The sequence below is a fragment of the Gracilinanus agilis genome, chromosome 1, assembly GCF_016433145.1.
Source record: "Gracilinanus agilis isolate LMUSP501 chromosome 1, AgileGrace, whole genome shotgun sequence".
Classification (NCBI taxonomy): Eukaryota; Metazoa; Chordata; class Mammalia; order Didelphimorphia; family Didelphidae; genus Gracilinanus; species Gracilinanus agilis.
Window position 1 is genome coordinate 288,281,990 of NC_058130.1, and position 26,337 is coordinate 288,308,326.

General features: G+C 35.8%; 1 protein-coding gene across 1 annotated transcript in view; it reads right to left on the reverse strand.

The window, feature by feature from the left end:
- The window catches only part of MCC (MCC regulator of WNT signaling pathway), a 182,951-nt gene that overhangs the window by 61,067 nt on the left and 95,547 nt on the right, over positions 1-26,337 (reverse strand). Inside the window, exons 7-11 of the mRNA XM_044680147.1 lie at positions 10,201-10,347; positions 9,152-9,241; positions 7,892-8,040; positions 3,670-3,810; positions 1,988-2,088 (exon numbers count right to left, since the gene is read on the reverse strand). Of these exons, the coding sequence (XP_044536082.1) occupies positions 1,988-2,088; positions 3,670-3,810; positions 7,892-8,040; positions 9,152-9,241; positions 10,201-10,347 (628 nt within the window). The remainder of the gene's footprint in view (positions 1-1,987; positions 2,089-3,669; positions 3,811-7,891; positions 8,041-9,151; positions 9,242-10,200; positions 10,348-26,337) is intronic.

The window sequence follows — 26,337 nt, forward strand, 5'->3', positions numbered from 1 at the left end:
CCTAGAGACGAAAGGTCCTAGGTTCAAGTCCGGGCTCAGACACTTCCCAGCTGGGTGCCCTTGAGCGACTGTGTGACCCATTGCCTACTGGTTGTGGCCCTATGCTCCTAGAATGGAGTCCCAGGATAAAAAAAAAATTATCCAAGTAGCTATGTTGTGCTGATGTTCTGGGATATAATCTTACAAAAGACAGAATGTTCTTGAAATTTAAGATAAAGGGTTCTCTCTATCAGAAACTAAAAATAAACCAATTGATTTCTACCTCCCTCCACTTTTAACTGATCATATTTGTTAATAGGTGTATTTTAAAGAAATCCTGATGGCTGGCCAAGATCATTTTTGGATCAGTTTCATATGAGAAATGAAATTTTATAGTTCAGCAAAAAAAAATGCTGAAAAATGAGGTTTTTAATGGAATTGATGGCACTGTCTCCATTTTGGAGCTGGGAATGGTAATTGTTTCAATTTTTTAAAAACAGAGGGTAAAAAAGTTGAGAATGACTACCCATATAAGTGAAGGCTGGTTAACTTCAATAAGAAGAAGCAAATATCAAAGACAAAGGAGGAAAAAAAACATAATTTTTCTTCACTAATGCTTCACTTACCCCTCAACTAATTTCATTCCCTCTCTCCCAAGGAAGAGAGATGCAAAAGGCACCTGGGAGACAGAAACCTAGTAACATCCATAAAGGTTGGCTTTAGGAAATGCAATGTTGAACTCTTCCACCTTGTGGTTTTAAAGTAAATTAGTAACATGGTTCTTAAAAATCTTCAATTTACATTTTATTGCTTCACCACTGGACCTGCCATTATAAATTAAGACTAAAATAGGTAGTTTCTAGATATCAGCATAGAATGGAGAGCAATTTTTCTCTTTCTCTTTCTCATACCTCATAATCCTTCTCCTCTAATTTCTTTGGTAGGTTACATGTGCCTACCACTTCATCATTTCTCACTAAAAGTATCTGGTCCAAAGGAACCTTAGCAAATTTTCAGTAAATGTTTCACTTGTCTCTAAATCTCAAGTGTCTTAAACTACACTTATGTTTTTCCATTCAATGCCTCTACTCCTTCCAATTATCACATTGCTTGGGATACAAGAGCACAAATCAATCAATAGTGAAGCTACTGGTAGGGAGATATATTTAACAACAGTGAGGTGTATGAGTTGCAAGTGGTACCTGGTCACAGTAAGGGTGATAACACCATGTTTTTCAGTGAACATTAAAAAGAGGCTCAATTAAAACCGTGCATTTAAAATTAACATTATTATAAAACACTCTGGGACTTTAAAAATACAGAAGAAAATAAAGTGCTTATAGAGAATACCTCAGGACAAAGGGAGGTAAGAAATATTTCAGGAAATGGAAGAGGAAATTCCTACAAACAATTCACACACATATTTTTAGAGAGGAAGACAGTAGAGGTTAAAATTTTTTTTCATTGAATTTCTAAATTCATATTTTAAAGGAAGCTGTCATTTATAGGACATTAATAGGGAAACAACTTAAAAAGTGAAGAGAAAAAAGGTCATCAACCCTACAACTATAAAGCTCTGCTTATGGGAAGGAAAGTTTAGGAAAAATTCAGTCAATAGAGGAATAAAAGACTTAACACAGTGAAGAGGCTATAACACAGTGAAAAGAAAGTGGGTCCCTGCTTTGAAAGAAGAAAGATGAATTATTTCTATTGTTTCACTAGTCTTACTGTCTAGCAATACTGTTAATCCATGCAAATACAATTCCAGGAAAGGGTTGTTTGTTTCAACTTGTCTGCAATTCTTCATGTCAATTGCAATTATTATTTCATTCAAGCTAAACAACTGACTCAGGAGAAAGGAAAAAAGAAAAATACATTTTAACAGAGTTATATAGTGTTATGATGATCCATCACAAACAGCTTAAAAAGCTTGAGTTTAGGGGTACACATATAGTTATTGAAGAACAGAATGGGACTTAAAAAGAGAAATACTTTCAGATTGTCTTACCAACAGATCCCACACCTGCTGCTCGGAACTGCCCAAGGATAAGGGATTGTTCACTCTCAGCTAGTGCCAAAAGGAGTTCATAGGCTTCTATGCACTGCTCACTGAAAAACATAAAGATCACAGTCATCAATTAAGGTAAAAATATATGTAGTCAAAGACATCTCAGAAAACAAGACATTATGGTATAATAGAAAAAACTACAGGCAACCTGACTTGGAGACCTAGCATTAACAACTGAAAGATATATTAACAAGAAGAAGTCACTTTACCTTTTTAAGCTTCATTTTCTTTATCTACAAAAGTATTAATTGCACCTTTGTAATGTAAACTGTCTGTAAAAGTGGTTTGCAGACAATAAATACTATATAAATGGGAGGTATTATTTGTCATATTTTCTATTCTCATGAGAGATGAAATGGGAGAAATTTTCCAACATGACATAAGTTTAGTTTCTCTCTCTCTCTCTCTCTCTCTCTCTCTCTCTCTCTCTCTCTCTCTCTCTCACTCTGTCTCAACACAACTGAGCAAAAAGGTACTCATCAATATTTACTGGGATCAACACTGTTACTACTTAGACCATGTTAGTTTTTTCTCCTTCATTTTATGTGTGGATTAAAAAAAACAAAAGATACAATAAAATAAAACTGGAAGGGTTGAATTTGCCTTTCCTTTTGATGCTCAGACGAAATGGAAATGTAATAAACACTGATATAGAGACCATTTTCCACAATGACATAGAGAAATTATATTTGGAGGATGATCTTACTTTTTGGCTTCCTTTTCTAAATGAAAGATGTCCCTCTTCCTGAATCCTGGTCATCAGTAAAAAGGATAAAATTTAAAGCTGACAGTTAGTACCACCCCTAACCTGACATAAACTCATATTCATGCAGAGCACATCTGTCATGAGAGAACAAATATTGCCACCTGGCTGGGTATAAACAAGATGCCTGAGAAATGCTCTTGATCTTTTTGCCCAAATATTCTGTGACACCTATTCTAAGCCAGGCAGCATGAAAATGGATGAGCCTATTTGGATGATAATACTTTATTTTCCCTCTTCATTTCTTGAATGCTTACTCTTATGAAATGCTAGATAAATATTGCTAAGAAGTTTAGTCCCATGCTAAAAAAAGACATGTAAGCCTTCTTCATTCACCTCAATACTTCCAAGAAAAGGGGCTGAAAGTCAACCACCATTCACAAATTATGATTTTGTTCACTTTGCTAATAAGGAGACTGTATCCTCAGCTATTTCTAAAAACAGACAAGAATGCCTGCTTTAAGGACTAATGCAGAGCAGATTACTTGTTTTCTTGGTGTGTCTTAAGATGAAAGGGGAGTAACTAATATTCCATATTATCTAGATGTACAAAAGGTCCAACACAACCGATGTACCTGAGTCTCTTAGTAAATAAGCTTCAGTGATCGTGAGCTATATCTGAAGCAAACCATAGTGACCTCCTGAAAGTTGCACAATTATTTTAAGAACTAATCCAAGGCTCCTTTCCCTTAAATGCTACATCAAATTTTAATAACATTACACTAAATACAAATTTTTCTGTCTCTCAATCTTATTTGCCCCCTAACTTAGTAAGGTCTGTCTGTCAAGTGACATTTGGGAATAAAAGGTGGCTTTTAAAAAAGTATTACTATCGTTTTCCCCACAATTACTGACCTACCTATATTGTAATGCAAGTCTCAAAGCTGTAGCATTGGACTCATATTTCCCAACCAGCATACTCATCCTTTCAGCATTGCTTTTGCACTCCTCCAAGGTTATGGTCAGTAGATCATTCTGGGATTTCAGGTGCTCTATTCGACTGCAAAGAAACAGAAATTTTCAAATTTCTTACTGATTCTAACAAATCTGCTAATTCTTAAAAAAATATGTTCTTATCAGAGACTTTCAGGGTTCAGATGGAAGAAATATTTTAATATCTTTGGATATCTTAACAAATAAAGCACACAAAATAAAGGATAATAAGGGAAACTGAGCTCAAATTCTGCTAAGGCAAACAGCAGCTACTAGGTATCTTTAAATGAATCCCTGGAGTAGTCGTGTGTGTGTGTGTGTGTGTGTGTGTGTGTGTGTGTGTGTGTGTGTGTGTGTGTAGGGATCTATCTATCTATATATCTATATATTTATTCTTTAGAAACTGGAAAGTCAAGTTTAAATTAAGTAGGACTAGTTTAAATTAAATGAGAGAGGAAGCACAGAAGAAGGAGGAAAATCAATAAAAGTAAGTTTCTAAGAGAGGAAATCTTAATCTACATGAAAGATACAAATACAAATAAGAGGTCGCTGGGTGGTATAGCACTTTGCAAACCTGGAAGAATTACATAAATGCTAACTTATTATGCTATTATGTGTAAAAACAGAATAGATGAATAAAAATACAAAGTAATGGAGGCTGTTAGTAATGAAAAAGGCTTTTTGAAGGAGGTAGCACTTGAGTTGAGCAATGAAGGAAACTAATAGATAAGAAAGGAAGTTCTGTAGCCTGCACAAAAACATAGAGATGGGAGAGAGAATGTCTGGTATGGAGGATAGTACATAAGGCAACTAGGTTAGATAGGGAGTGGAGTGCATGAGGTGAAGTAATTTGTAATCATGCTGGAAAGTAATTTGTAATCATGCTGGTGAAAGGCTTCAAACACAAAATAGAGGAGTTCATATATAATTTTTTCCATAAAGATAAAGGGAAGTTTATGAAGCTTCTTGAACAAAGGAGTGCCATTGCTAGACTTGCACTTAAGAATTTGTCAGTTGTGTGGAGGATGGATTGGTGATAAGATACCAGATGTAAGAAGGTGAGTTAATTGTAATAATCCAGGTGAGAGTTGTAGTGTGAATAGAGAGAAGTGGACATATATGAGATATATTGCATAGGGAAAACCAGACTTAACGACTGATTGGTAAAGGTTGGTCATAGAATGTCAAGAGTCAAAGATGATCCCTAGGTTTCTAATCTGGGTGATTAGAAGGATGATGTTTATCTTAACAAAAATAGGGAATTAAGAAAAAGGAGTAGATATTAGAAGAAAGAGATAATGAGTTCTTGTTTTGGATATGTTGATTTTGAGGTGCCTATCCAAGTGTAGATAAGTTGGAAATATAGGACTGAACCTCAAAAGAGAGATGAGGAACAGATGTATAAATTTGGGAGTGAGTAGAGAGGTGGGAGTTGATGAAAATACACTCAGAGACCTTGGGTGTATATACATACATATTGTTGGGGGATAAATCTACAAAAAAGACAGACTCAAGGAGGAGTTTGACAATTAGGAACAGATCTAGGAGAGCATTGTTATGAAAGCTCAGAGGGAGCAAGTTGGAGAATTTTAAATGGTGTTTCTCTTTTTAATTCTTGCTGCTGTGAGGTGTTGGAAATATATAGAAATGCTGATGATTTATATCCATTTATATTGTATCCTGCAACTTTGCTAAAGTTGTTGATTATTTCTACTAGCTTTTTAGTTGATTCTCTAGGATTTTTTAAGTAGACCATCATAGCATCTGCAGAGTGATAGCTTAGTCTCCTCATTGCCTATTTTAATACCTCCAATTTCTAGAAAGCAACAAATCAAAAATCCCCAGATGAAAACTAAACTGTAAATACTAAAAATCAAAGGAGAAACTAATAAAATCAAAAGTAAAATAACTATTGAATTAATAAATAAAACTAGAGGCTGGTATTTTGAAAAAACAGATAAAATAGACAAAGTACTGGTCAATCTAATTAAAAAAAGGAAAGAAGAAAACCAAATTAACAGTATCAAAGATGAAAAGGGAGACCTCACCTCTAATGAAGAAGAAATCAAGGCAATCATTAAAAACTGTATTTCCCAATTATATGGTAATAAATATAGCAATCTAGGTGATATGGATGAATATTTGTAAAGATATAAATTGCCTCGATTAATGGCAGAAGAAATAGAATACTTAAATAATCCAATATCAGAAAAAGAAATTGAACAAGCCATCAAAGAACTCACCAAGAAAAAAATCACCAAGGCCTGATGGATTCACAAGTGAATTCTATCAAACATTCAAAGAACAACTAATCCCAATACTATACAAATTATTTGACATAATAAGCAAAGCAAGTTGGAAAAGTTGGTCAATAGTGTCAAATGCAACAGATAGGACAAGAAGAATGAGGACTATGAAAAGGCCATTGAATTTAGCAAGTAAGAAGGTATTGGTGACCACAGAAGAAGTGTTTTCAATGGTGCGGTCACCAGAGAAGCCAAGTTGAAAAGGTAAGGTTGAGAAGTAAGACGAGAGAAGCAGAAGCATTGAGCATAACAAGTTTTTCTGTAATTTGGCTGTAAAAAGGAGGAGAAAATAGGATAAAATTTTGAGGGGTTCATAGGTCAAGTGAAAATTCTTAAGGGATTCTCTTTAATGGGGAGATCTGAGCAACAGATGAGGAAAAAGCCAGATGAGTAGAAGTGGCTGAAAATGAGAGACACAGAAGTAAGCTCCTGAAGGAAATGAGAGAGGAAGCACAGAAGTCTAGAATTTACAAAGCATAAAAGAATAATATTTACCTGTGTTCTGAACACAGAGTATCAAAGGTCAAAAAATCTTCAGATGGGGGCAGCCAGGTAGCTCAGTGGACTGAGAGTCAGGCCTAGAGATGGGAATTCCTAGGTTCAAATCTGGCTTCAGACACTTCTTAGCTGTGAGACCCCAGCCCAGTGATGGCAAACCTTTTAGAGAGGTGGGTGATATGAGAAATGTCCTCAGGCATACATGGAGAGGAAGAGGGGAGCAGTTTGGCCCCCTCTGTGCTGGGGTGATGGCACATGTGCCCATAGAGAGGGTTCCCCTCTGGCATGTATGCCATGGATTTACCACCATGGCCCTAGCCCTTACTGCTTTTCTGCCCTGGAATCAATACACAGTACTGATTCTAGGACTATTCTAAGACTAAGATTCTAAACTAAGAATTTTTTTTTTAAATCCTCAGATAGAATATTGTCAAGAGTGTTTTCAAAACAAGAATGGGAACACCATCTGTAGCCAACTTAGCTAAAGCAACTGATGTTTTTGAGGGAATTCAAAGAATAGCTTGGGATAAATAAAGTATTATGAAGAACTTGGTATATACTCTTTTTATAGCATAAGAGAATGGTAGAGTGATTCAATTCCTGTTCCACAAAGTTAATGGCTATCATGTTTTGGGGCAATGAATCCCTCAATGTCAGAAAATTAGAAATGCAAAACTATCTTGAAATGAAGGGTGTCCACACATGCAAGTCTCTTCTTTAAATGTACATTTAATGGAGAAAGTAATCTCAGTTTACATAGCAGAATTTTCAAATTCCAGAAGCTGTGACCTACACCCTGAAGATATCTTACTTTATTAAATTGTAAAAGACATATTTGAATCAACATGTTTTTAAAAACAATTTTGTACTAATGGTTCTGATCGCTAAAGAAGCTGGAACCTCAGATTTTTCATGCAATTAAAAAAGAAACACAGGAAAGTTCCTTCAAACCACCTCAAATTTATGAATGAGATCAGAAAATGTCATGGACATTCTGTACTGTTATAAACCGATATATGACTATGTACATTATATATCTGTAGACACTGATATCATATAGAATCATATATATTAATCTATCATATTATATAGAATCATATATATGAATCAATCATAGAAGAAAACCAATCTGGATATTATTTGAAAATGAAGATATTTTCTGTGATGTTAGCTATATCAAGAAGGAGACTGCAAAGATTGATGACATTTGACTCCAGGGGACACAAAGAAAAGGAGCACAAGTCTTAGAAGGAGATGTGAAAGGGGCAGAGCAGAATGATGGGGGACTGGATAGGGGAAAGACGTTTTTGTGTTGTATCTTCAGGTGTCTTTTTTCAAACTCACCTGTTCAATCTCTCTGTCTCTACTTCAAATTCTCGAATTTTGCTTTCTGAGATGGCAGATCCATGTGAGTAGAGTGTCTGGAAAATCTCCTGGATATTAGAACAGTCCTGAAGAGAGTGGGCTAGGTGCTCTGCCACACTGCCAGATACCTGTAGTAGGTGTTAGGAAATCCTCTTTGACAGTGCTGAAGGCTGGTACTGCAGGGAGGCTGGTCCCTAAGTGGGTTGGACACTTATGGAAGTGACAAATCATTGGAATCTGATATTCTTGAAGAACGGCACCACATAAGAGATAGGCTGTTACTTTAGCTATGTTTCTTGGTTTGCTCAATTCCACTTAAGTGCCAGAAACCATTTAAAAATAATTTTTAGAAATAACATTAATAAGTACATCAAAATATTTCATGTTTAGAATCAATGGTGCCTGACAGCAGGTACAAACAGGTCCACATTTCCCTTTCACAGCAATGAAGAGCATAAATCTCCTGACCTTGTGTATTTTCTTTTCTTTTTTGTTCTTCTTTGCAATGGGTGTCCTAGGATTTTAGCCTACTTAAGGGAAGTTTCTTTATAATTGGCACTACCAGTTGGCTGAATTTTCATAGCTTGGTAAACTTTTATCAAAAGAAAAAAATTCTACAAGATAACTATGAGATCACTTTCAGCATAATGCAGAATTGGATAGTGTCTGAATGCGCTGTGAACAACTTCTTACCATGCATTCCATAAGGAACATTGGATATCTATCTACTCTGCTTCAAATCAGAAGGATTTTATTAGTTTCACTAATGAAAATTCTACTACTAAAATACAAGATCCTAATCTTTCATAATGATGAGCTAATCCTTCAGAAGTAACATTCATCCTTGCTAGGCAATTTATTCTCTATCAGAGTGAGGCACACAAGATATGGTTCTTAATGAGCTTGATAGCTACAAGTATTATCTGTTGTATCTAGATGACAGGGAAAAAAAAATCCCCATTTCTTCATCTATGTCCCCTGATCAGATCTAGATAAATTTTTTTCAATAGTTTCATAAAGGAAAACAAAAAATTATTAGCTCCCACAAAAACTATATGCCATATAGAAGTTAATGTTTGTTGTGATTCTTGAGAACAAAATATTGCATAATTTAGCATTATCGTTATTAAATTTCTTAAAGATAAAACTTAAATGTCCTTTAAAATAATCTCTAAGGCTCTTTAAAAAAATTCTAAATAGTTCTTTATAGGTTTTTAAGCATCTTTTAAGAACACTCACCCCTATACTGCTGATTTCTGATCCCAGGACAGGCCGATCAGACGAGGAAGACTCTGACCTTGTCTTGGACAACTTCACTCTCTCAGCAATCTAAAGAAAGGCACAAATCATTTAAATTATGTGTATATACAGCTAATGTTCCAAACCTCTTGATTGAGAGTATTTCAATCATAACTTTTCTGAGTTTCTACCCTCAGGTCTTAAATAGAACATCCTGTTCTCGTATTAAACCAGAAAGATCATTGAAACCATGGTTATAGGTTATGTCTTATCCAGATTTCCACCTCCACAAGTATCTAGCAATGCTTCTCCCCAGAATAGGGCCTTAAAAATGTCTTTTGGGGTTTATGTTCTAAAAGCCATTTTGACTGATTTTCCTATAATCCGTTTGACTAAACAGACTTAATTTGTTAGTAAACATGGCCACAGGGTTGGGATTGGATATATTTGCTGGACAAGCTGATATATTACCTCGAGAGTACTTCTTTGACTAATAGATAGTGGTGGACCTCTTGATGACATTATTTTCCCAGCTCCCTTTATCATCACACAACGTTCTCTCTTGTTATAGTACAGACAGCTTGGAGAAGCTTTTCACTTTGATCGTAACCTCTCTACCATCACTTTCCTACTACTACTACTCTTTCCTTTTGGTCTCATGACTGTTAACATGACTGTTAGCGTACTAACCTTTTCTACTGTCAGGCTCAATCTAGTTTACACACAGAAGAAATTTTTTATTTCTTCCTGAAGCATTGCAGGGTTTACAGTATGCCCTTCTCTTCACAATGAATTGATAAACCAGTTAATCCTTGCCTTGCTGGGTTGATTAATGCGATCTGGTATTTATATTCCAATTGAAAAAGAATTAAAATTATGAGTGCATTATCTTTTCCCTGGAGCTCAAATGTAGAGGTTCCAATTACAAACTCTCTGTGGCTACAAAGAATTCTTTCTGGATAATCACATTCTTGCAGAGTAGTTGTGCCCAATGGAAACCTTTGCTCCTAGATAAGGAGACATATTATTGCTAACCCGAAATCATTCACCTTGGCAATGGGGATGTCATTGCTGCTACTACTGGTGCTCAGTTCTCCAGTGCTAGGATTAATTGGTCGATTAGTAGAGGTAAGACGACCTGGACTGGAGGGCCCTGCTGCCTGGACACTCTGTAAGCGTGTTTGTAGTTCTCGAACCTGAAACAATAAAAATTTGAGATACAAATGACAGTATTTAGCAAAAGAATTTTAATTTAATTTTGAGTTGATGATTTGAATGTCTTTTTTTTTAAACCTTGCCTCCCTATATTATATTTTGGTTCCAAGGCAGAATAGTAGCAAGTGCTAGGCAATTGGGGTTAAATGACTTGTGTAGGTTCACATAGCTAGGAAATATTTGAGGCCAAATTTCAACTCTGGACCTCACATCTCTAGACCCGACTCTTGTAATGGATGAACAACTTGGGGAAGCGCCTTCTGAGTACCTCTAGATCATTTGGGGTAAAAGCCTTATATGACTTCACATGCACGATACCCTCCCCAGGTTGCAAGATGGTTCTGTCACCTATTGGGAGTACAGATACAGTGGTCTCAGTGCCTGGTTTCTTTTGTTGGATTTTGGGTGTCCTTTACAGATTGTGATTCTTTGCTCAGATTAGCAGCACCTAGATATTTCATTTCTACAATCTCCAACTGGAGAACTGTATGCTCATCCAGTTCTTTCCCTTCCCTAATTTGCTTAAGGACTTGGAACAACAGCTTCATGTGTTCCAATAGTTCTAGGGAGACAGAGTCAGGTTTTGAATTAGGAGCAGAGCCAAAAAGCAGCCATAAGTGTGAGAGGATTCTCTTCAGGACTATCATGAATTGCAGAATCATAAAAACTAGTGCCAGAGATGTGAGTATAAAGCATAGAAACTCTGCCAGTGTTATGGTACACCATTTATAGTAGTCATATAGTTCCAATGTTTGTTGTATGAATTGTGGAACTTTCCAGAACCAAAAATCAATCGCTCCCTGCATGAATGACCAGAGAAGCATGGGAAGCTGGAGACTATGAATAACATCCTAGCAAGACCCATTTAGTATTATTTATGTAGGTATTAACCTAACTGTGCTCACCAAATGTAATTGATAATAATGTAATAGATAATATGATGATGACAGTAAATGTGAGTCATCAGGGGCCTGGGAGCCTGTAACTAAACTAGCAGGAGATTTTTGGAGCTAGATGAGCAGCCTCAGCTGTGGTGCCCAATCTCCACTGCCAGTTGTAGTTTCCTTTAAGGATTTGAGTGTGTGGCCCCTCCTTGCTGGAGTAACTGCCTTCCTATTGGGTGAGAGAAGAACCCAGCAGGAAATGGGACTCTACTTCCTGGCTACAATGGAAGCTTAGCTTCTGCTTCACAGTAACATCAACTTCTAAATATTCTCTCCTCTCTTTAGTCTCCCTAGCCTTGGTGATGTTGAAGGAATCAAAGGAACTCACAGATTCAGGCTAAGGGATTTATTTAAACTGGAAAAGGAAAACTAAGATAAGAGGGATCAAGGTCTTGTAAAGCTGTTGCTAGGGGCAACTGGCAAGTGTTGGCAATGGACCTAGAAGGTCAGGTCAGGCTGAGGGCTGGTTCCCTCATAACTTGACACTGGCCTGATGTTATTTGATCCACCAGCTAAATAGATGAAGTTGTTGAGTTGTTCCAGAGGTGTCCCTAAATCACTAGGCTACACTAAACTAAATCCAGCCCATGTTCCACAACCCACCTCCCTTCAACCTCCTGGGGTCCCCAAGGGGAAGATCAGGGGTAGCTGGGTGTCTGGGTGAGGTCAAGGAAATCAGAACCCCAAGGTTAGGTTTGCAGGGCCTTATATAGTCATAACCCAACTGTCAGTTGGCACCTGGGATGGCACCTGCCATGCCAGAGTTCCATTCTGCTAACTGACAGGATTGCAAATGCAAGAAATCTTGCATTACACTCTCAAGTACAATAATCTCCCAGTTTTAGGAAACTTTTTAGTTTCTAGTTCTATAACAAAACAAGCTCTTTTGTTTTGTATCTTTTGAGTAGTAGTAGTCTAGTAGTGATGTCAGTGAGTAAAAAAAAAGGATATAAAGTTTAGTAACTTTATGCACTTATCGCAAATTGCTTTCCAGAGTGGGTGGACTGGTGGGGGGAATTCTGGGAAGATGGCAGCAGAGAAGCAGCAAGGCTCCAGACCTCCATAAAACCCTTCACCACCAGTCAAGGACAAAGGGCTCCGAGGGAATAGAAAACCAAATCTGACAAAAGAACAGAGCTGGAGGATTCCCCAGCTGAACCCAACTTAAAAGGTGGGGTGTGGGGAGGGGAGAAGAGTAAAAAAAAGCCTGAATTCTTGGAACTGTCAGGTGGGAGGGGAAAGAAAGGAGGAAGATCCAGGGTCCCCTCCTCCACCTAATGTGCTGAGTCTCCAGTGGATCCTGGAATATCTGGGTGGGCTAGTCTGAGGGAGTGCCTTGCTGGCACAGCTGTGCCAAACTCAAGGCTCTGATCATGGACAGCAGGGAGGCTTCTGGGGGAGAAACCCAGAGAGGAAAAAGAAATGCTCCATCTTGCTCTGCCCACCACCCCCTCCCACCTCCTTTCTCTCAAGGTTTTGACCTCAGGGCACTTGGAGCTCCATAGATCAACCACACCCTGGCTTAATCCTATCAGTACAGCCTGAGAAGTCTTCAGAGGGCAGGGAAGCTCCATCCTCCCCAACCTCCCCCCCCCCCCAGACTACAAGGAAAGTAGCCAAATTCACTTCTTTAGCTTTTACCACCAGCAGGGGAAAATCTGGCCTCAGGTCCCACTAACCTAATTAATCAACAGAGCAGAGAAGAAGCACTCCCAGGACTGAACAGCTCAAACACAGAGATAAAAAAAATGATCAGAGGATCAAGATTACAGCCAATTACAGGGGGGAAAAGAAGGAAAAAATATGAATAAACAACAGAAAAATAAAAAAAGAAACCACAATCAACAGCTTCTATCCAAAAATTGAACAAAGAGCAAATGGATCAGAGGAAGACCAAGGAACACCAAGCAAAAACATAGATACTCCACAGTGAAATGGACACAGGCTTTAGAAGAACTCAAAATTCAAAAAACGATCAACAGAGGCTGAAGACAATTGGGGAAAGGAAATACATGAACTAAAACACAAAAATAATGTTTTAAAAGCCAAATTTGACCAGCTGCAAAATGAAGCAAAAAAGGTGAAAGATGATCTACAAAGAAAATCAGACCAGAAGGAGGATGACCAAAAAGCCAGGGATAAAATTCAGTCTTTAAAAATTAGAATTCAACAACTAGAAGCAAATGTCTTCATAAAGCAGCAAGAATATATAAAACAAAATTTAAAAAGTGAAAAATTTGAGGAAAATATGAAACACCTCATTGACACAACCACAGATCTGGAAAACAGATCTTGAAGAGACAATTTAGAATTATTAGTCTACCAGAACATCATGACAAAAGAAAAAGCCTGGATATTATCCTACAGGAAATTATCCAAGAAAACTGCCCTGACATTCTCGAACAAGAGGGAAAAGTGAAAATGGAAAGAATCCACAGATCCTACATTTAATCCACAACTGACAACTTCCAGGCCAAATTCAAAAACTACCAGAGCAAGGAAAAAATATTACAAGCTGCTAAGAAGAAGTCATTCAGATACCAGGGAACCACGGTTAGGATAACACAGGATCTGGCTGCATCTACTTTGAAGGACCGGAAGGCATGGAATATAATAATCTGGAAAGCAAGAAAACTGGGTCTACAACCAAGAATCAACTATCCAGGAAAACTGACTATATTCTTGCAGGGGAAAGTATGGCCATTCAACAAAATTGAAGACTTCCAAGCATTCATAAGGAAAAAACTGGACTCAAACAGAGTTTGCTGCCCTAATACAGAACTCAAGACAATCACCATTAGGTAATTAAGAGAGAGGGGAAAAAAAACAGAAAACCTTTTCTTTAAAGGACCCAATAAATTCAATTGACTTGTATCCCCATAAAAAAGAAGATATTGGTAACTCTTAAAAATTGTTATTATCAACAAGGTAGCTAAAAGAAGTATACTTAGAGGGAACAGTGACAAACTGTATAGGATGAAATGTCAATATATATACATATTTACTTATAACTATGTATATAAAACTAGAGGTAAGAAAAGGAGAAAATATTAAGAGAAACAGGAAAATAGACAAAATGGACTAAATTTATATTTCATAAATAAGTGCATGGGGCGAACAGGGGAGAAGACCAAAACACTGGAAGGGTGAAGAGGTTGGAGAGAGGAAATACTTAATTCTTAAGTGCATTGAAATTAACCTAAAGAGGGAAGAACAATCAGATCTCATTGGGGCAGAGAATTGATCTGTGCCCTATAGAGAAGTAGAAGGGTAACAAACATACTGGTGGGGAGGGAAGCAATACTACGGAGGGAGAAGGTGGGGGTAGCTTAAAAAGACCCTAAAGAACAATAAGAGGGGAATAAGAAGGGAGGGGGGAGAAAGGGAAGTACAATAAGGGAGGGGATTAGGGAAACCGATTAAAAACAAAACACTGGTATAGAAGGGGAAAAAAAGAAAGGGCAGGTCAAGGAAAAGGAATCAAAATATCAGGGAATAAACAGTTGATAATTATAACTCTGAATGTGAATGGGATAGAAACCAAAATCCTACCATTTGTTGTTTACAAGAAACACACATGAGGCAGGTAGATATACATAGAGTAAAAATAAAAGGCTGGAGCAAAATCTATTGGGCTTCAACTGAGAAAAAGAAGGCAGGAGTTGCAATCATGATTTCTGACAAAGCTAAAGTAAAAATTGATCTGGTTAAAAGAGATAAGGAAGGTAATTACATCCTGATAAAAGGCAGTTTAAACAATGAAGAAATAGCAGTACTCAACATGTATGCACCAAATTTCTAAAGGAGAAACTGACAGAGCTCAAGGAGGAAACAGATAATAAAACTATACTAGTAGGAGACTTGAACCTTCCCCTATCAGATCTAGATAAGTCAAACCAAAAAAATAAATAAGAAAGAGATAAGAGAGGTAAATGAAATCTTGGAAAAATTAGAGTTAATAGATATATTGAGAAAAATAAATAGGGACAAAAAGGCATACACCTTTTTTTCAGCAGCACATGGAACATTCTCAAAGATTGACCATATACTAGGGCATAGAAACATGGCAAACAAATGCAAAGAGCAGAAATAATAAATGCAACCATATCAGATCATAATGCAATAAAAATAGTTATTAGCAAGGATACATGGAGAGGCAAACCAAAAACTAATTGGAGATTAAATAATGATTCTCCAAAATAAGTTAGTTAAAGAACAAATCATAGAAACAATTAATAATTTCATTGAAGAGAATAACAATGATGAGACTTCTTACCAAAACCTATGGGATGCAGCCAAAGCAGTACTAAGGGGGAAATTTATATCATTGAGTGCATATATTAACAAATTAGGGAGGGCAGAGGTCAATGAATTGGGCATGCAACTTAAAAAACTAGAAAGTGAACAAATTAAAAATCCCCAGATGAAAACTAAATTAGAAATACTAAAAATCAAAGGAGAAATTAATAAAATTGAAAGTAAAAGACCTATTGAATTAATTAATTAATAAGACTAGAAGCTGGTACTTTAAAAAAACAGATAAAATAAACGAAGTACTGGTAAATCTAATTAAAAAAAGGAAAGAAGAAAACCAAATTAACGGTATCAAAAATGAAAAAGCAGAGTGGGTGGACTAATTCACAGTTCTGCTAATAGTATATTAGTGTTTATGCTTTTCCATTTCTCCTCTCATTTCCCTTTCCTTCCATCTTTGTCAATGGATGGCTTGCCAATGAGAGATGTGAGGATGTAAAACTTAAGAGTTATTTCAATTTTACATTTCCCTAATTATTAGAGATTTGGATCATTTTTATTGTTGTTGATAGTTTAGATTTTTTTCCTCTGATAACTGTCTGTTTATATTCTGTTATTTATTGAATAATGGCTCTTAATCTTACAGATTTGAATTAGTTCTCTATGAATATATATTTCATATATGTTAGATATCAGATCTTTATCAGAGTTTCTTTATGTTAATTTCCACCAGTTAATAATTTTCAATTGTAATAATTTTGTTTATACATTTAAAATATTTTTTTACATAAGAAAAACTGTCCATTTCTTTTTCTGTGATCTGTTTTACTTCTTATTTGAACATGAATCTTACTCTCTCTGTTCCTGGAAAAGGAAATTTCCTCTTTCCTTTTCTAATTTGTCTATGATGTGACTTTTCAAATTAAGTCATGTGTTAATAAGTTAGAGCTTGTTATGGTGTGTGTGGTGGTCTAAACCTAATTTCTGCTACCCTGTTTTCCAAGCAGTTTTTGTCAAATAGTGAGTCCTTACTGCAATAGTTCAGGTGCTTGAATTAGATGAACATAATGCTAGTATGGTTGATTACTTCTGGGTCATATGTATTAAATATTATGTCGGATCAACTTTCATTATTTCCAACCAGTATTAAAGTTCTGATAATCACTGCCAAGACCCTGTCCTTCTAGCTTTTTTTCATCATCATTTCTCGAGATCTTTGATGTTTTGTTCTTCCAGATAAATTTTATTTTTTATAACTCTATAAAGTAATCTTTTAGTAATCTGACTGGTATAGTTCTTAATTAGCAAATTAATTTAGGTAGTAATGTCATTTTATTATATTGGCATGCCAAATCTAAGAGAAATTTACATCATTCCAATTATTTAGGTCTATTATTATTTCTATAAAGAATTATATTTGCCTATAATTTCTGCATTTCTTTGTAGTTATTATTTTATCCTGCTATAACACATCTTCACCAGATATTTCATATATTCTGTGGTTACTTGGAATAAATTTTATTTTCTAATTTTTCCAGCTATTTTTTTGGTAATATATTATGATTTGTGAGTGTAAATTTTATGTCTTTCTACTTTTTAAAAAGTTATTGTTTTGAATAATTTTCAGTTGAATTTCTAGAGAGTCTCTAAGTAGACATCCAATTAGCAAAAAGGAACAATGTTGTTTCTTCTTTGTTTAGGCTTAATACCTTAATTTCTTTCTTTCATTCATTCTTTTGTTGTTGTTGTTACTACAAAGTGAGTATTCCAGCACAGTTACTACTACAATGGATATTCTATTCACATAAAAATGGTGATTATAGACATGTTTACATTTAATCTTACTGGAAATACCTCTACTTTATCTCTATTAGTTATAAACCTTGTCTTTGGTTTTAGATAGATACTACTTACTCACTTGCTTTTTGGTGTTTTGAGAAGAAATTCAAGGAAATTTTTTATTCAATAATAACCTGAGTGAGTAATCAATTTATTTACTTTTCCAAAGTTTATAATCTAATTGGGGGGGGGCTTAGACAATACACAAAAGAAGTAGAAAAGCAAAGTGTTTGTGGGAAACGAAGGGGAGTACCAGAGGACAATGGTTTAAGGGTAGAAATGAAGAAAATGATGGTGCTATATATCATTCCATTTGGCACATACTTATTATTTTGATGATAAATTCATTTCCTAAAATTCCTTTAATTATTTTCTCTGTTTACCTCTTTTACCTAAATATGAATTTACAGTTGTCTAAGGTCAAGATCACAACTCTTGCTTCACTAGAAGCATAACAGATTTCCTACTCAATCTTTATTTTAAACCCAACAAATCTTCTGTTTCAAATATATTTCTTATAAACATTCGATTATGATTTCTTATCAAATCTTCTACCCTCCCTCATTTTATTCCACTCACTGTCACAATTTTGATAATTATTCTCAAAATTGAAAAGGTAACCTAATAATAAAAAATAATCTCCTTTTAAAATTATTAATACTAAAGTATCACCCATTCAACATAAAAATAAGGATCAATTTAGGTTCAAAACAAACACATTTTTGAGATACAATAATGAGTTGAGTAAGGTATCAATTGATGACACTGCAATTAACCTTAGAATATCTTTCAGTAATGGATAGCAAACTCTTGGTATATAGCATGAGTTCATGTACAAGGAATTGCTTGTCAGTTCTGCATGGGGGGAATGAAGAGGGGAGGGAGAGAACACTAATCATGTAACCATGGAAAAATACCTTTAAAAATTACGTCATAGTATATATTCCTCTGGGAATGTGTATAGGATCCTGTCCCCCAACTTCAGAATACCCACAAATATCCTCTAATTTCCAAATGGACTCTTTTCACTGCCTGCTGAGCTGCAATTGTGTATAGGCTAAAGGGCAAGAAGAAATATGTTCTTCCTTGCACCAGTTACAATCCCATGAATGCATAGCTCCCTAAGCAAGACTGTGTCTGAGATGAGGCTACCTTCTGCTTGTGTCTTCTTTCCTTTGGTAAAAGGCCTTGTGAAATGTTTAAAGGAAGCTGGCATTGTGTCCTCTGCACAGGCACATAAGCAATGGGAAGTTCACTATTAGAGTAGTTATAATAGCAACACTAACAGTGGCAAAATCAAACCAGAAAAGAGGCAAAGAAGTTACTCACACAGAGAGAAATCAATAGAAAGAGCTGAGTTGGCATTTGATCAGGCTGTACTCAGTGGAGGTGAAATATTAAACAGCTAATGAGCTTTTGAAAATGGCTTAACAAAGCTTGAAAAGCTTTCAGACTGATCTTTCTATGATTTCTTTATGACAGTGTTTTCTTTCCTCGATGTGAATAAAACTTTTATATATGATCCATGTTTGTACTATGTTAACCTTTCTTACTTTCCATTTTTTGTGGCCCTTTCCCTCAAACCCCAATTCCCCACTCTTTTATGGGAAAAACAACTAAAACTAAAATCTGAGGTGGGCATAGAAGTGGAAGAATGGAGATTCTGATTGAGACTGGAAGCCCTCGAAGTAAAGAACACAAAGCAAAGCATTGGGACAGGTGAAGCCCAGGGCTACTGGCAAAGATTTCCAAGCCTCTGTGGCTTCAATCTGATGAGCCTAGATAGCCTAGCCACTGTGCTTTATAAGTTAATGCTTATGAACTATGAACCGAGAAAATGAAACACATTATGAAAAAAAGGACTATTTGCAGAAGTTTTTGGCACTTAACCAGACAGTTGTTTATGCAAAACTAACATTAATACTGTAGAAAATATAGGTAATGGAGAGTATAGATACTACAACTGTCTCTGTAAAGAGGGAATAGAATCTTGGGTACAATAGTAGTTTAACAGTAAGCTTGGGGTATATGGGATATTCAGGGAGGACTAGCCAAGTCCTTTTCATCTGTCTTTGGTGCCCACCTTTCACTCAATTCTCACTGATCACTCCACGAGGTTGTAAAATGCACAGAAGCCACAAGGCAGACAGACTAAACCAGGTTGTGGATAACCAACAGGCCTCAGACCCATTAGTGAGTTGTGGGGTGCTTATCCCAAGCAGATGAAGCCATCCTCCAACATGATGGGCAGATGAGAACAATTTGTTCTAATGGTCATGAATATGGATGAAGCAGGCTCTGTGAGGTGTTTAGAGCTTTGTCAGACATCAAGGACAACAAGGTCTGCCAGTTGTTCTGACTTTTATCTTACTGAACTTCTGATGACTCAGGAAGAGAGTAAAGCTGCTGACTTTGTACAGTTCTGCCTCATTTAAATACAATTCACTCATAAATTAAGACATCACTGGGCCCTCTGAAAACAAAGGACAAAAAGTAACAACTGTTAGCTGGATTCTGCTGTCATGACTAAGAGAGATTAGACAGAATGGACTAAGGGAATTTCTTCTCTGAGAGAACGAGTCAGTTACTGTCAATGAGAAAGAGTTTAAAAAAATACAGTCTGAGAGAAAGGAATTTAACTCTTATCCAATGGAGAAGATAGGCTCTGAAGGTATACTGGAAAGAATTCTTGTGTGTTTTTGACCTACAACCCAAGAGAGATGAATGATGGGAGTATGCTTAGAGAGTTGAGAAGAATTAAGCCATTATTGATGATGGTTAGAGTAAACCCTGGCTGTGATCCTATTCACTGGATTCACTCTTGAAATATTTAATATATCTGTCTTGTATGCTGCTAGTAAATTGTGTAGTTGGTAATAATAATGTATGTATTTTAGCTTAATAGACCAGGCACAGAGATAAGTTTTATGAGAAAGGAGTTTTATGGAAGAAATTATTCTAACTACATAAATGTTAACGAGGCTTTCCCTTCCTGAAATTCTCCCTTACTTCTAGAACATTCCCTTAACAACAACAAAAATATTCAGAATTCATTATTGTAGAACAAGTCACAATGGTTTATAGATACTATAGGTTTATAGATTTATATTCCTTTCATAGGAAGGAATCAATGAGAAGGATGGAAATTGTACATGGTAAACTGATTCAAAATTATCATAGAATCCTGATTTGGGGGGATTCAGTAGACTGAGAGCCAGGCCCAGAGATGGGAAGTCCTGAATTCAAATCTGGTCTCAGACACTTTCTATTTGGGTGACTGTCTGGGCATGTCGCTTAACCCCTACTACCTAGCCTTTACCACTTTTCTGCCTTGGAACCAATACAAAGCAAAGCATTGGGACAGGTGAAGCCTGTTTTTGAGACAGAAGGGGAGTGAGGAAAGGGAGAAAGGGAGGAAGGGAGAGGGAAAAAGAGGGAGAAAGGGGAAGAAAGTAAGAAAGAAAGAAAATCCAAATTTGATCCTCTTCACTAAAACATTTTTAAAACTTTTTATGTAAAGTGAGAGGGTCAGACTAGATAATGTCTGTTTCCTCCTAACTTTAACTTAGTGATGTTTAGCTGGAACTTGTCAGCTCCATTTATTCCACTTATTACTTAGATTTAGGTGCTTCTATGTCTCAAATGCATGCAGCATAAAACCATGTTTAAATAATAAAATTATATATTATTATATGTTAATATATTTAAAAATTAAAATAATAAAAATTTGGGAATTTTTAGCAATTGGCCTGAAGGAGACGAAGCGTAAAACTGTAGCTAACTAGAAAATTCCTAAGTAAAAGCATAATAATGACAAACCAAGACTATTATTTTTTCCATGGATTAAAGAGAATTTATATGTTAAAGACTCATGCAAACTCTAAAATGTAGCTTTAAGTAAGTCACTTACCCCCCTCTAAGCCTCAAGACTATTATTTAAAATGAGAATCATGTGATCTCTAATAATCACATATCATGGTGTTTCTTTTAGTTCAAACATAGCATTGGCCATCTAGGACAAAAAACACTACCATATTACATCTGTTTGGTGGCCTCTGTTGCACCAACCACCCACTAGCCACACATATTCCCTTTATTAGTAAGCTGGTAGTCATAGAAAAGAGACCAAGATAGAAATAACTGGTGAAGCTCAACAACTTTTGAACTATCCTCTTAAATAGATGGCTTCTTTCCCTGATACCAAAATATGGATAGGAGTGTTGAAGAAAGTAGGCTGCTTATTGTTCATTAGCTTTGTGAACAAACAAAGATTGAGAGCTGTAGAACTTTTTGAAGTTTTCATATTAAAAAAACTCATAGAAGATTCTGGGCAGTCTAAGAGAATGGCTTTCTTCTTCTTTTTTTATTTATTTAATTAATTTAGAATATTTTCCCATGGTTACATCATGGTTCATGTTCTTTCCCTCCCCTCCTTCCCTCCTCCCCTCCCCCTTCCCAGAGCTGACAAGTAATTCATTATTCAACATTCAAAATATCATTAATATTTGTAATAGAATGATCATTCAAAGCCAACATCCCAAATCATATCCTCATTGAACCATGTGATCAATCATATGTTTTTCTTTCTTTCTTTTTTTTTTTTAAACCCTTGTACTTCGGTGTATTGTCTCATAGGTGGAAGATTGGTAAGGGTGGGCAATGGGGGTCAAGTGACTTGCCCAGGGTCACACAGCTGGGAAGTGAATCATATGTTTTTCTTCTGTGTTTCTGCTTCCACAGTTCTTTCTCTGGATGTGGCTAGTGTTCTTTTTCATAAGTCCCTCAAAATTGTCCTGGATCATTGCATTGCTGCTAGTAGAGAAGTCCATTACATTCAATTGTGCCACAGTGTATCCGTCTCTGTGTACAATGTTCTCTGGCTTACTTCTTGTAGAACTTTTTGATATAAAAGCTCATATGGATCAAGCAACAAAGCTTGCTTGACCAAGCAATCTGAGGAAAGAGAATGGACATTTTGCTACAAATTAGACTAGAGAGTGTATCTGATGTATGGTGAAGGTAAGCTGAATCTTTGAATGTTCAAATTCACTTTTGTATGTGGAGAATGTAGTGGCTATGATTTAAGAGAGCCTATAGAAAAAAATCATCATATTTACTAATGACCTCTGAAATAATGAAAATGTTGTACATTTTTCTTAGCAACTACTTTGTAAATCAGATTAACTACTTAACTGAATGAACCAATTTAATTAAATTTCTAATAAATCTTAGAAAATCTACACAGGGCACTTTGATTATAGGTTTATATGAATAAAGTACCATACCACTGATCTAGTAAAGATAATCTTACTTTCTCTATATAATAAATTTGAGTAGAAGAAAAACAAAGATATTAAATAGCCTCATGTCCCTGACAAGTTAAAGTAACTTTAAGCTCAAAGTTTTAGAAAGTTATAATCCATCTGAAAAAAACCCCACATCCACTAGGTATCATATAAAGGTCACCAGAATACGGAAAAAATTATAAAATCAGTTCTACTTTGCAGAGATATTCTCACAAAATGTTCCATCTCCCATTTCCATGCCTTTGTACTAGCTATCCATCTCTGGAATGTTTTCTCTCCTCTCATAATCCCTGGCTTCAAGTCTCTGTTTTGGGGGCAAGAAGATGACTCAGTGGATAGAAAACCAGGCCTGGAAATGGGAGGTCCTGGGTTCAAATGTGGCCTCAGACATGTCATCCCTGTGTGACTCTGGGTCTGCCATAGAACTTGTAACAGCTTAAATATCATATTTCCTCTCTTTTCCTTCTCTATCAATTCTACCCCTCCTCCACTGTTTCTGCATGCTCCGCTAAGGCCTATGTACTCTGTATATATTCATGCTGTCATCTTCTTTCAAATGTAAGCCTATTGAAGGGTAGTGTCTGTTTTTGCTTTTCTTTTTTCCCCCACAGGACTTAATGAGTACTATTGATTGCTTGTTGATCAATGTGAAATAGTTGACAATGGCAGCCACAGGTGAGAGATTCTTGTTTGGGTAAATAGACTTCACAGAGTCAGGGAAGGGTGGTAGGTGGTATATTACATGGATATAGTGCCTGACTTGAAGTCAGGGAGATTCATTTAATTGTGTGACCCTCGGCAAACCACTTAAGCTCTGTCTGCTCAGTGTCGTCAACTGTAAAATGGGGGATGATGAGCACATAATATAGCACATGAGAAGATTTATTTCTAATAATATATCTATTTCTAAGTTTTACATTGAATTTCAGGTCTATCTTTCAAACTTTGTTCTTCATTACTTTGCTCTTAACAAATCTAAAGAACATTTTTCACATTCCCTACTGCAAAGCATCATTTAAATTGGGAGGATTAAAAGGTAAAATTGTGAACTCCATCTTGCCTGGTAAATAAGAACTGGCTTAGGTATATCTGGAAGGGTAAAAAGACAATGCCGTTGGATATCCCATTGCAATGAGCTATGAAAATTGAAATGACTTTAACTAGACTCAACTCAATCTCTCCATCTAGATCACCAATAGCTTTTAGGATCTTATGACCAGGCATAAGATTCCTTCTACCCATAAAGGAATCAAGAAGGGACTGTGAATTTATTGGTTCAAGATGTTGTATGTCTTTGTCTTTGATCACCATCTGATCACTGATCAATTTATGGATTATTTGTTTTTTTCTAGTCTGATCAATAAATTGATTTTTTTTACCTAGAATCCAGTGTTGGAATTTTTAATCATCATATATAATAGCATTTAATTGTGTGTCTGTATAAATATATATGTACACACACATATGGGTAATAACAATACCAGACAGAGTTGTAATGAGGATCAAATGAGATATTTGTAAAGAATTTAGCACCATGCCTGGCACACAATAGGCACTTAATAAATGCTTACTTATAAATATAAATCTAGTAAAAACAGTCTCTTCCATAAAGACTATTGACACTGTAATTATCTTTAATAGAGCATTAAATTTAGGAGTTATAGTTTAAACATCATTCTGGCAAGAGTTGACTATCACAGAACTTAGTTTAACTTATTCTGCCAATCAGAAAAAAAAATTGTTGTTAGGCTATGGTTCTAGAATTAAAGAGAAGGTAGCAGTTGTATATGATGCTAAGAGTGATTTTGCCTATGATATTTCTCACACCCAATAACACTATTGAAATATTTAAATGAGTTTACATACTTTGATAAATCTAATAATAAATTATATAGCCAGTAACCTTGATATTTATCTAAGCCTATGAGACTAGGATTTAAGATATACCATATGTCCTAAAAATCTTACTTTGGATAGGTGAGGGTAGCATTAGGGAAATATTGATTTAGGGTTTAAAAAGAAATATTAACTATGTTAACAGGCAGATGGCTTCATTCTTTAGGGCTTTAGTTTCCTCAACTATAAAGTGGGGGGTAGGGCTAGATAGCCTTTGAGAGGTGTCTTCTAGCTCTAAATTCTATGAACATGATATGAACATAACAAACTTTGTCAGGCATGAATATTCCACTCCCATATCCTAACAGGAGACTCTACTATGTGTCTGACAGCCTATTTCTGGGAACGATCATGTCCAGGCAATGTTCAGGCATGTACAAGTTGGCATTTGGCCCAGAACGAGGGTTTGGGAGAATATTGGAGAAAGGCTATTGACCTAGCTGAATTTTCTTCTGTGCAGGCCTCCTCCAGGGCCTCACCACCTCTGAGTATCTCAGGTCAAGGAAGGGAATTTATTGGTCTCCACAGTGTATAATTACATTTAACACAGGTTTTTCATGAAGAAGTTCATAATAAATGAATATATAAAAGGACAAGTATAATTAAATACATTAGTCATAATGATCTAGTAGTGAAACATTCAGGAAATTACAGATGGTATGAGGTTTAGAGGTAAGCAAATTCATTTTCTGCACAAACATCTTTGCTGATTGAGATGACTTACCATGGCCTATAGAAAATGGCTTCTAATGTAAAATCATAAATTTTATTGAAAACAGTGACTTGACTTTGCTGCTAAAGAAAAATACCAATTAAAAATTCTCTCTATTCTTTACGTAAGTATGAAAAAAATTCTTAAGAAAATTACCATGCACCCAATTAGGAAACAAATATGATGATCACAGATGTTGATATTAAAAAAGAAATCACACTTTTCAAAGTTCCCTTTTGCAAGGTGATGAATGAAGTCAACACTAGAGGACTAGAAGTCAACACTATGAAGTCAACACTAGAGGACACTAAAGGACTGTGTCCTTTGTATTTTTTTGTTTGTACTGATTCAGTTTTCTCTCAACTGAATTCCCTTTTGGGCATGTTGTAGAAAATAAAGATTTTAAATTGGCATAAAACTGCAAATTACTTAAAAAAAAAGAGAATGAGATTGGTGATAGCCAGGAGATTCACAGCTCAGTTCAAAGGGAATATTGATAGAAGTCCTATTTTTGCTTTGCTCTCTTTTCTTTCAAACCACAGATCTAACATGAACCAAAATAAAAGTTGTGCGCCTTTCAAGGAAAAACCATTATTTTGAACATCACTCTTTCTAGAAACAAATTTGATATATTTTTCTACTGTTGAAATGATCAGTTTCACCATTATTCTACTGTTGAAATGATCAGTTTCACCATTAGGATACATTCCCTGAAATAAGGCAAATATGTACCTGGTATTTTCTTCATTAAAGTGCTTTATAAATAATCTTATTCAATTCCTTTATGCTTGAAGACTGCATATTTTCAAAAGGTGATTTTATAAACAATGATTTGGGAAATACAGATTTGAACCCAGAACCTCATGTCTCTAGCCCTGGTTCTGAATCCAATAGAAAATATACATTCAGGGTACAGCTAGGTGGTTCAGTGGATAGCACCTGCCCTGGAGATAGGTTCCTAGGTTCAAATCTGGCCTCAGACACTTTCTTTCTGTATGACCCTAGAGCAAGTCACTTAAC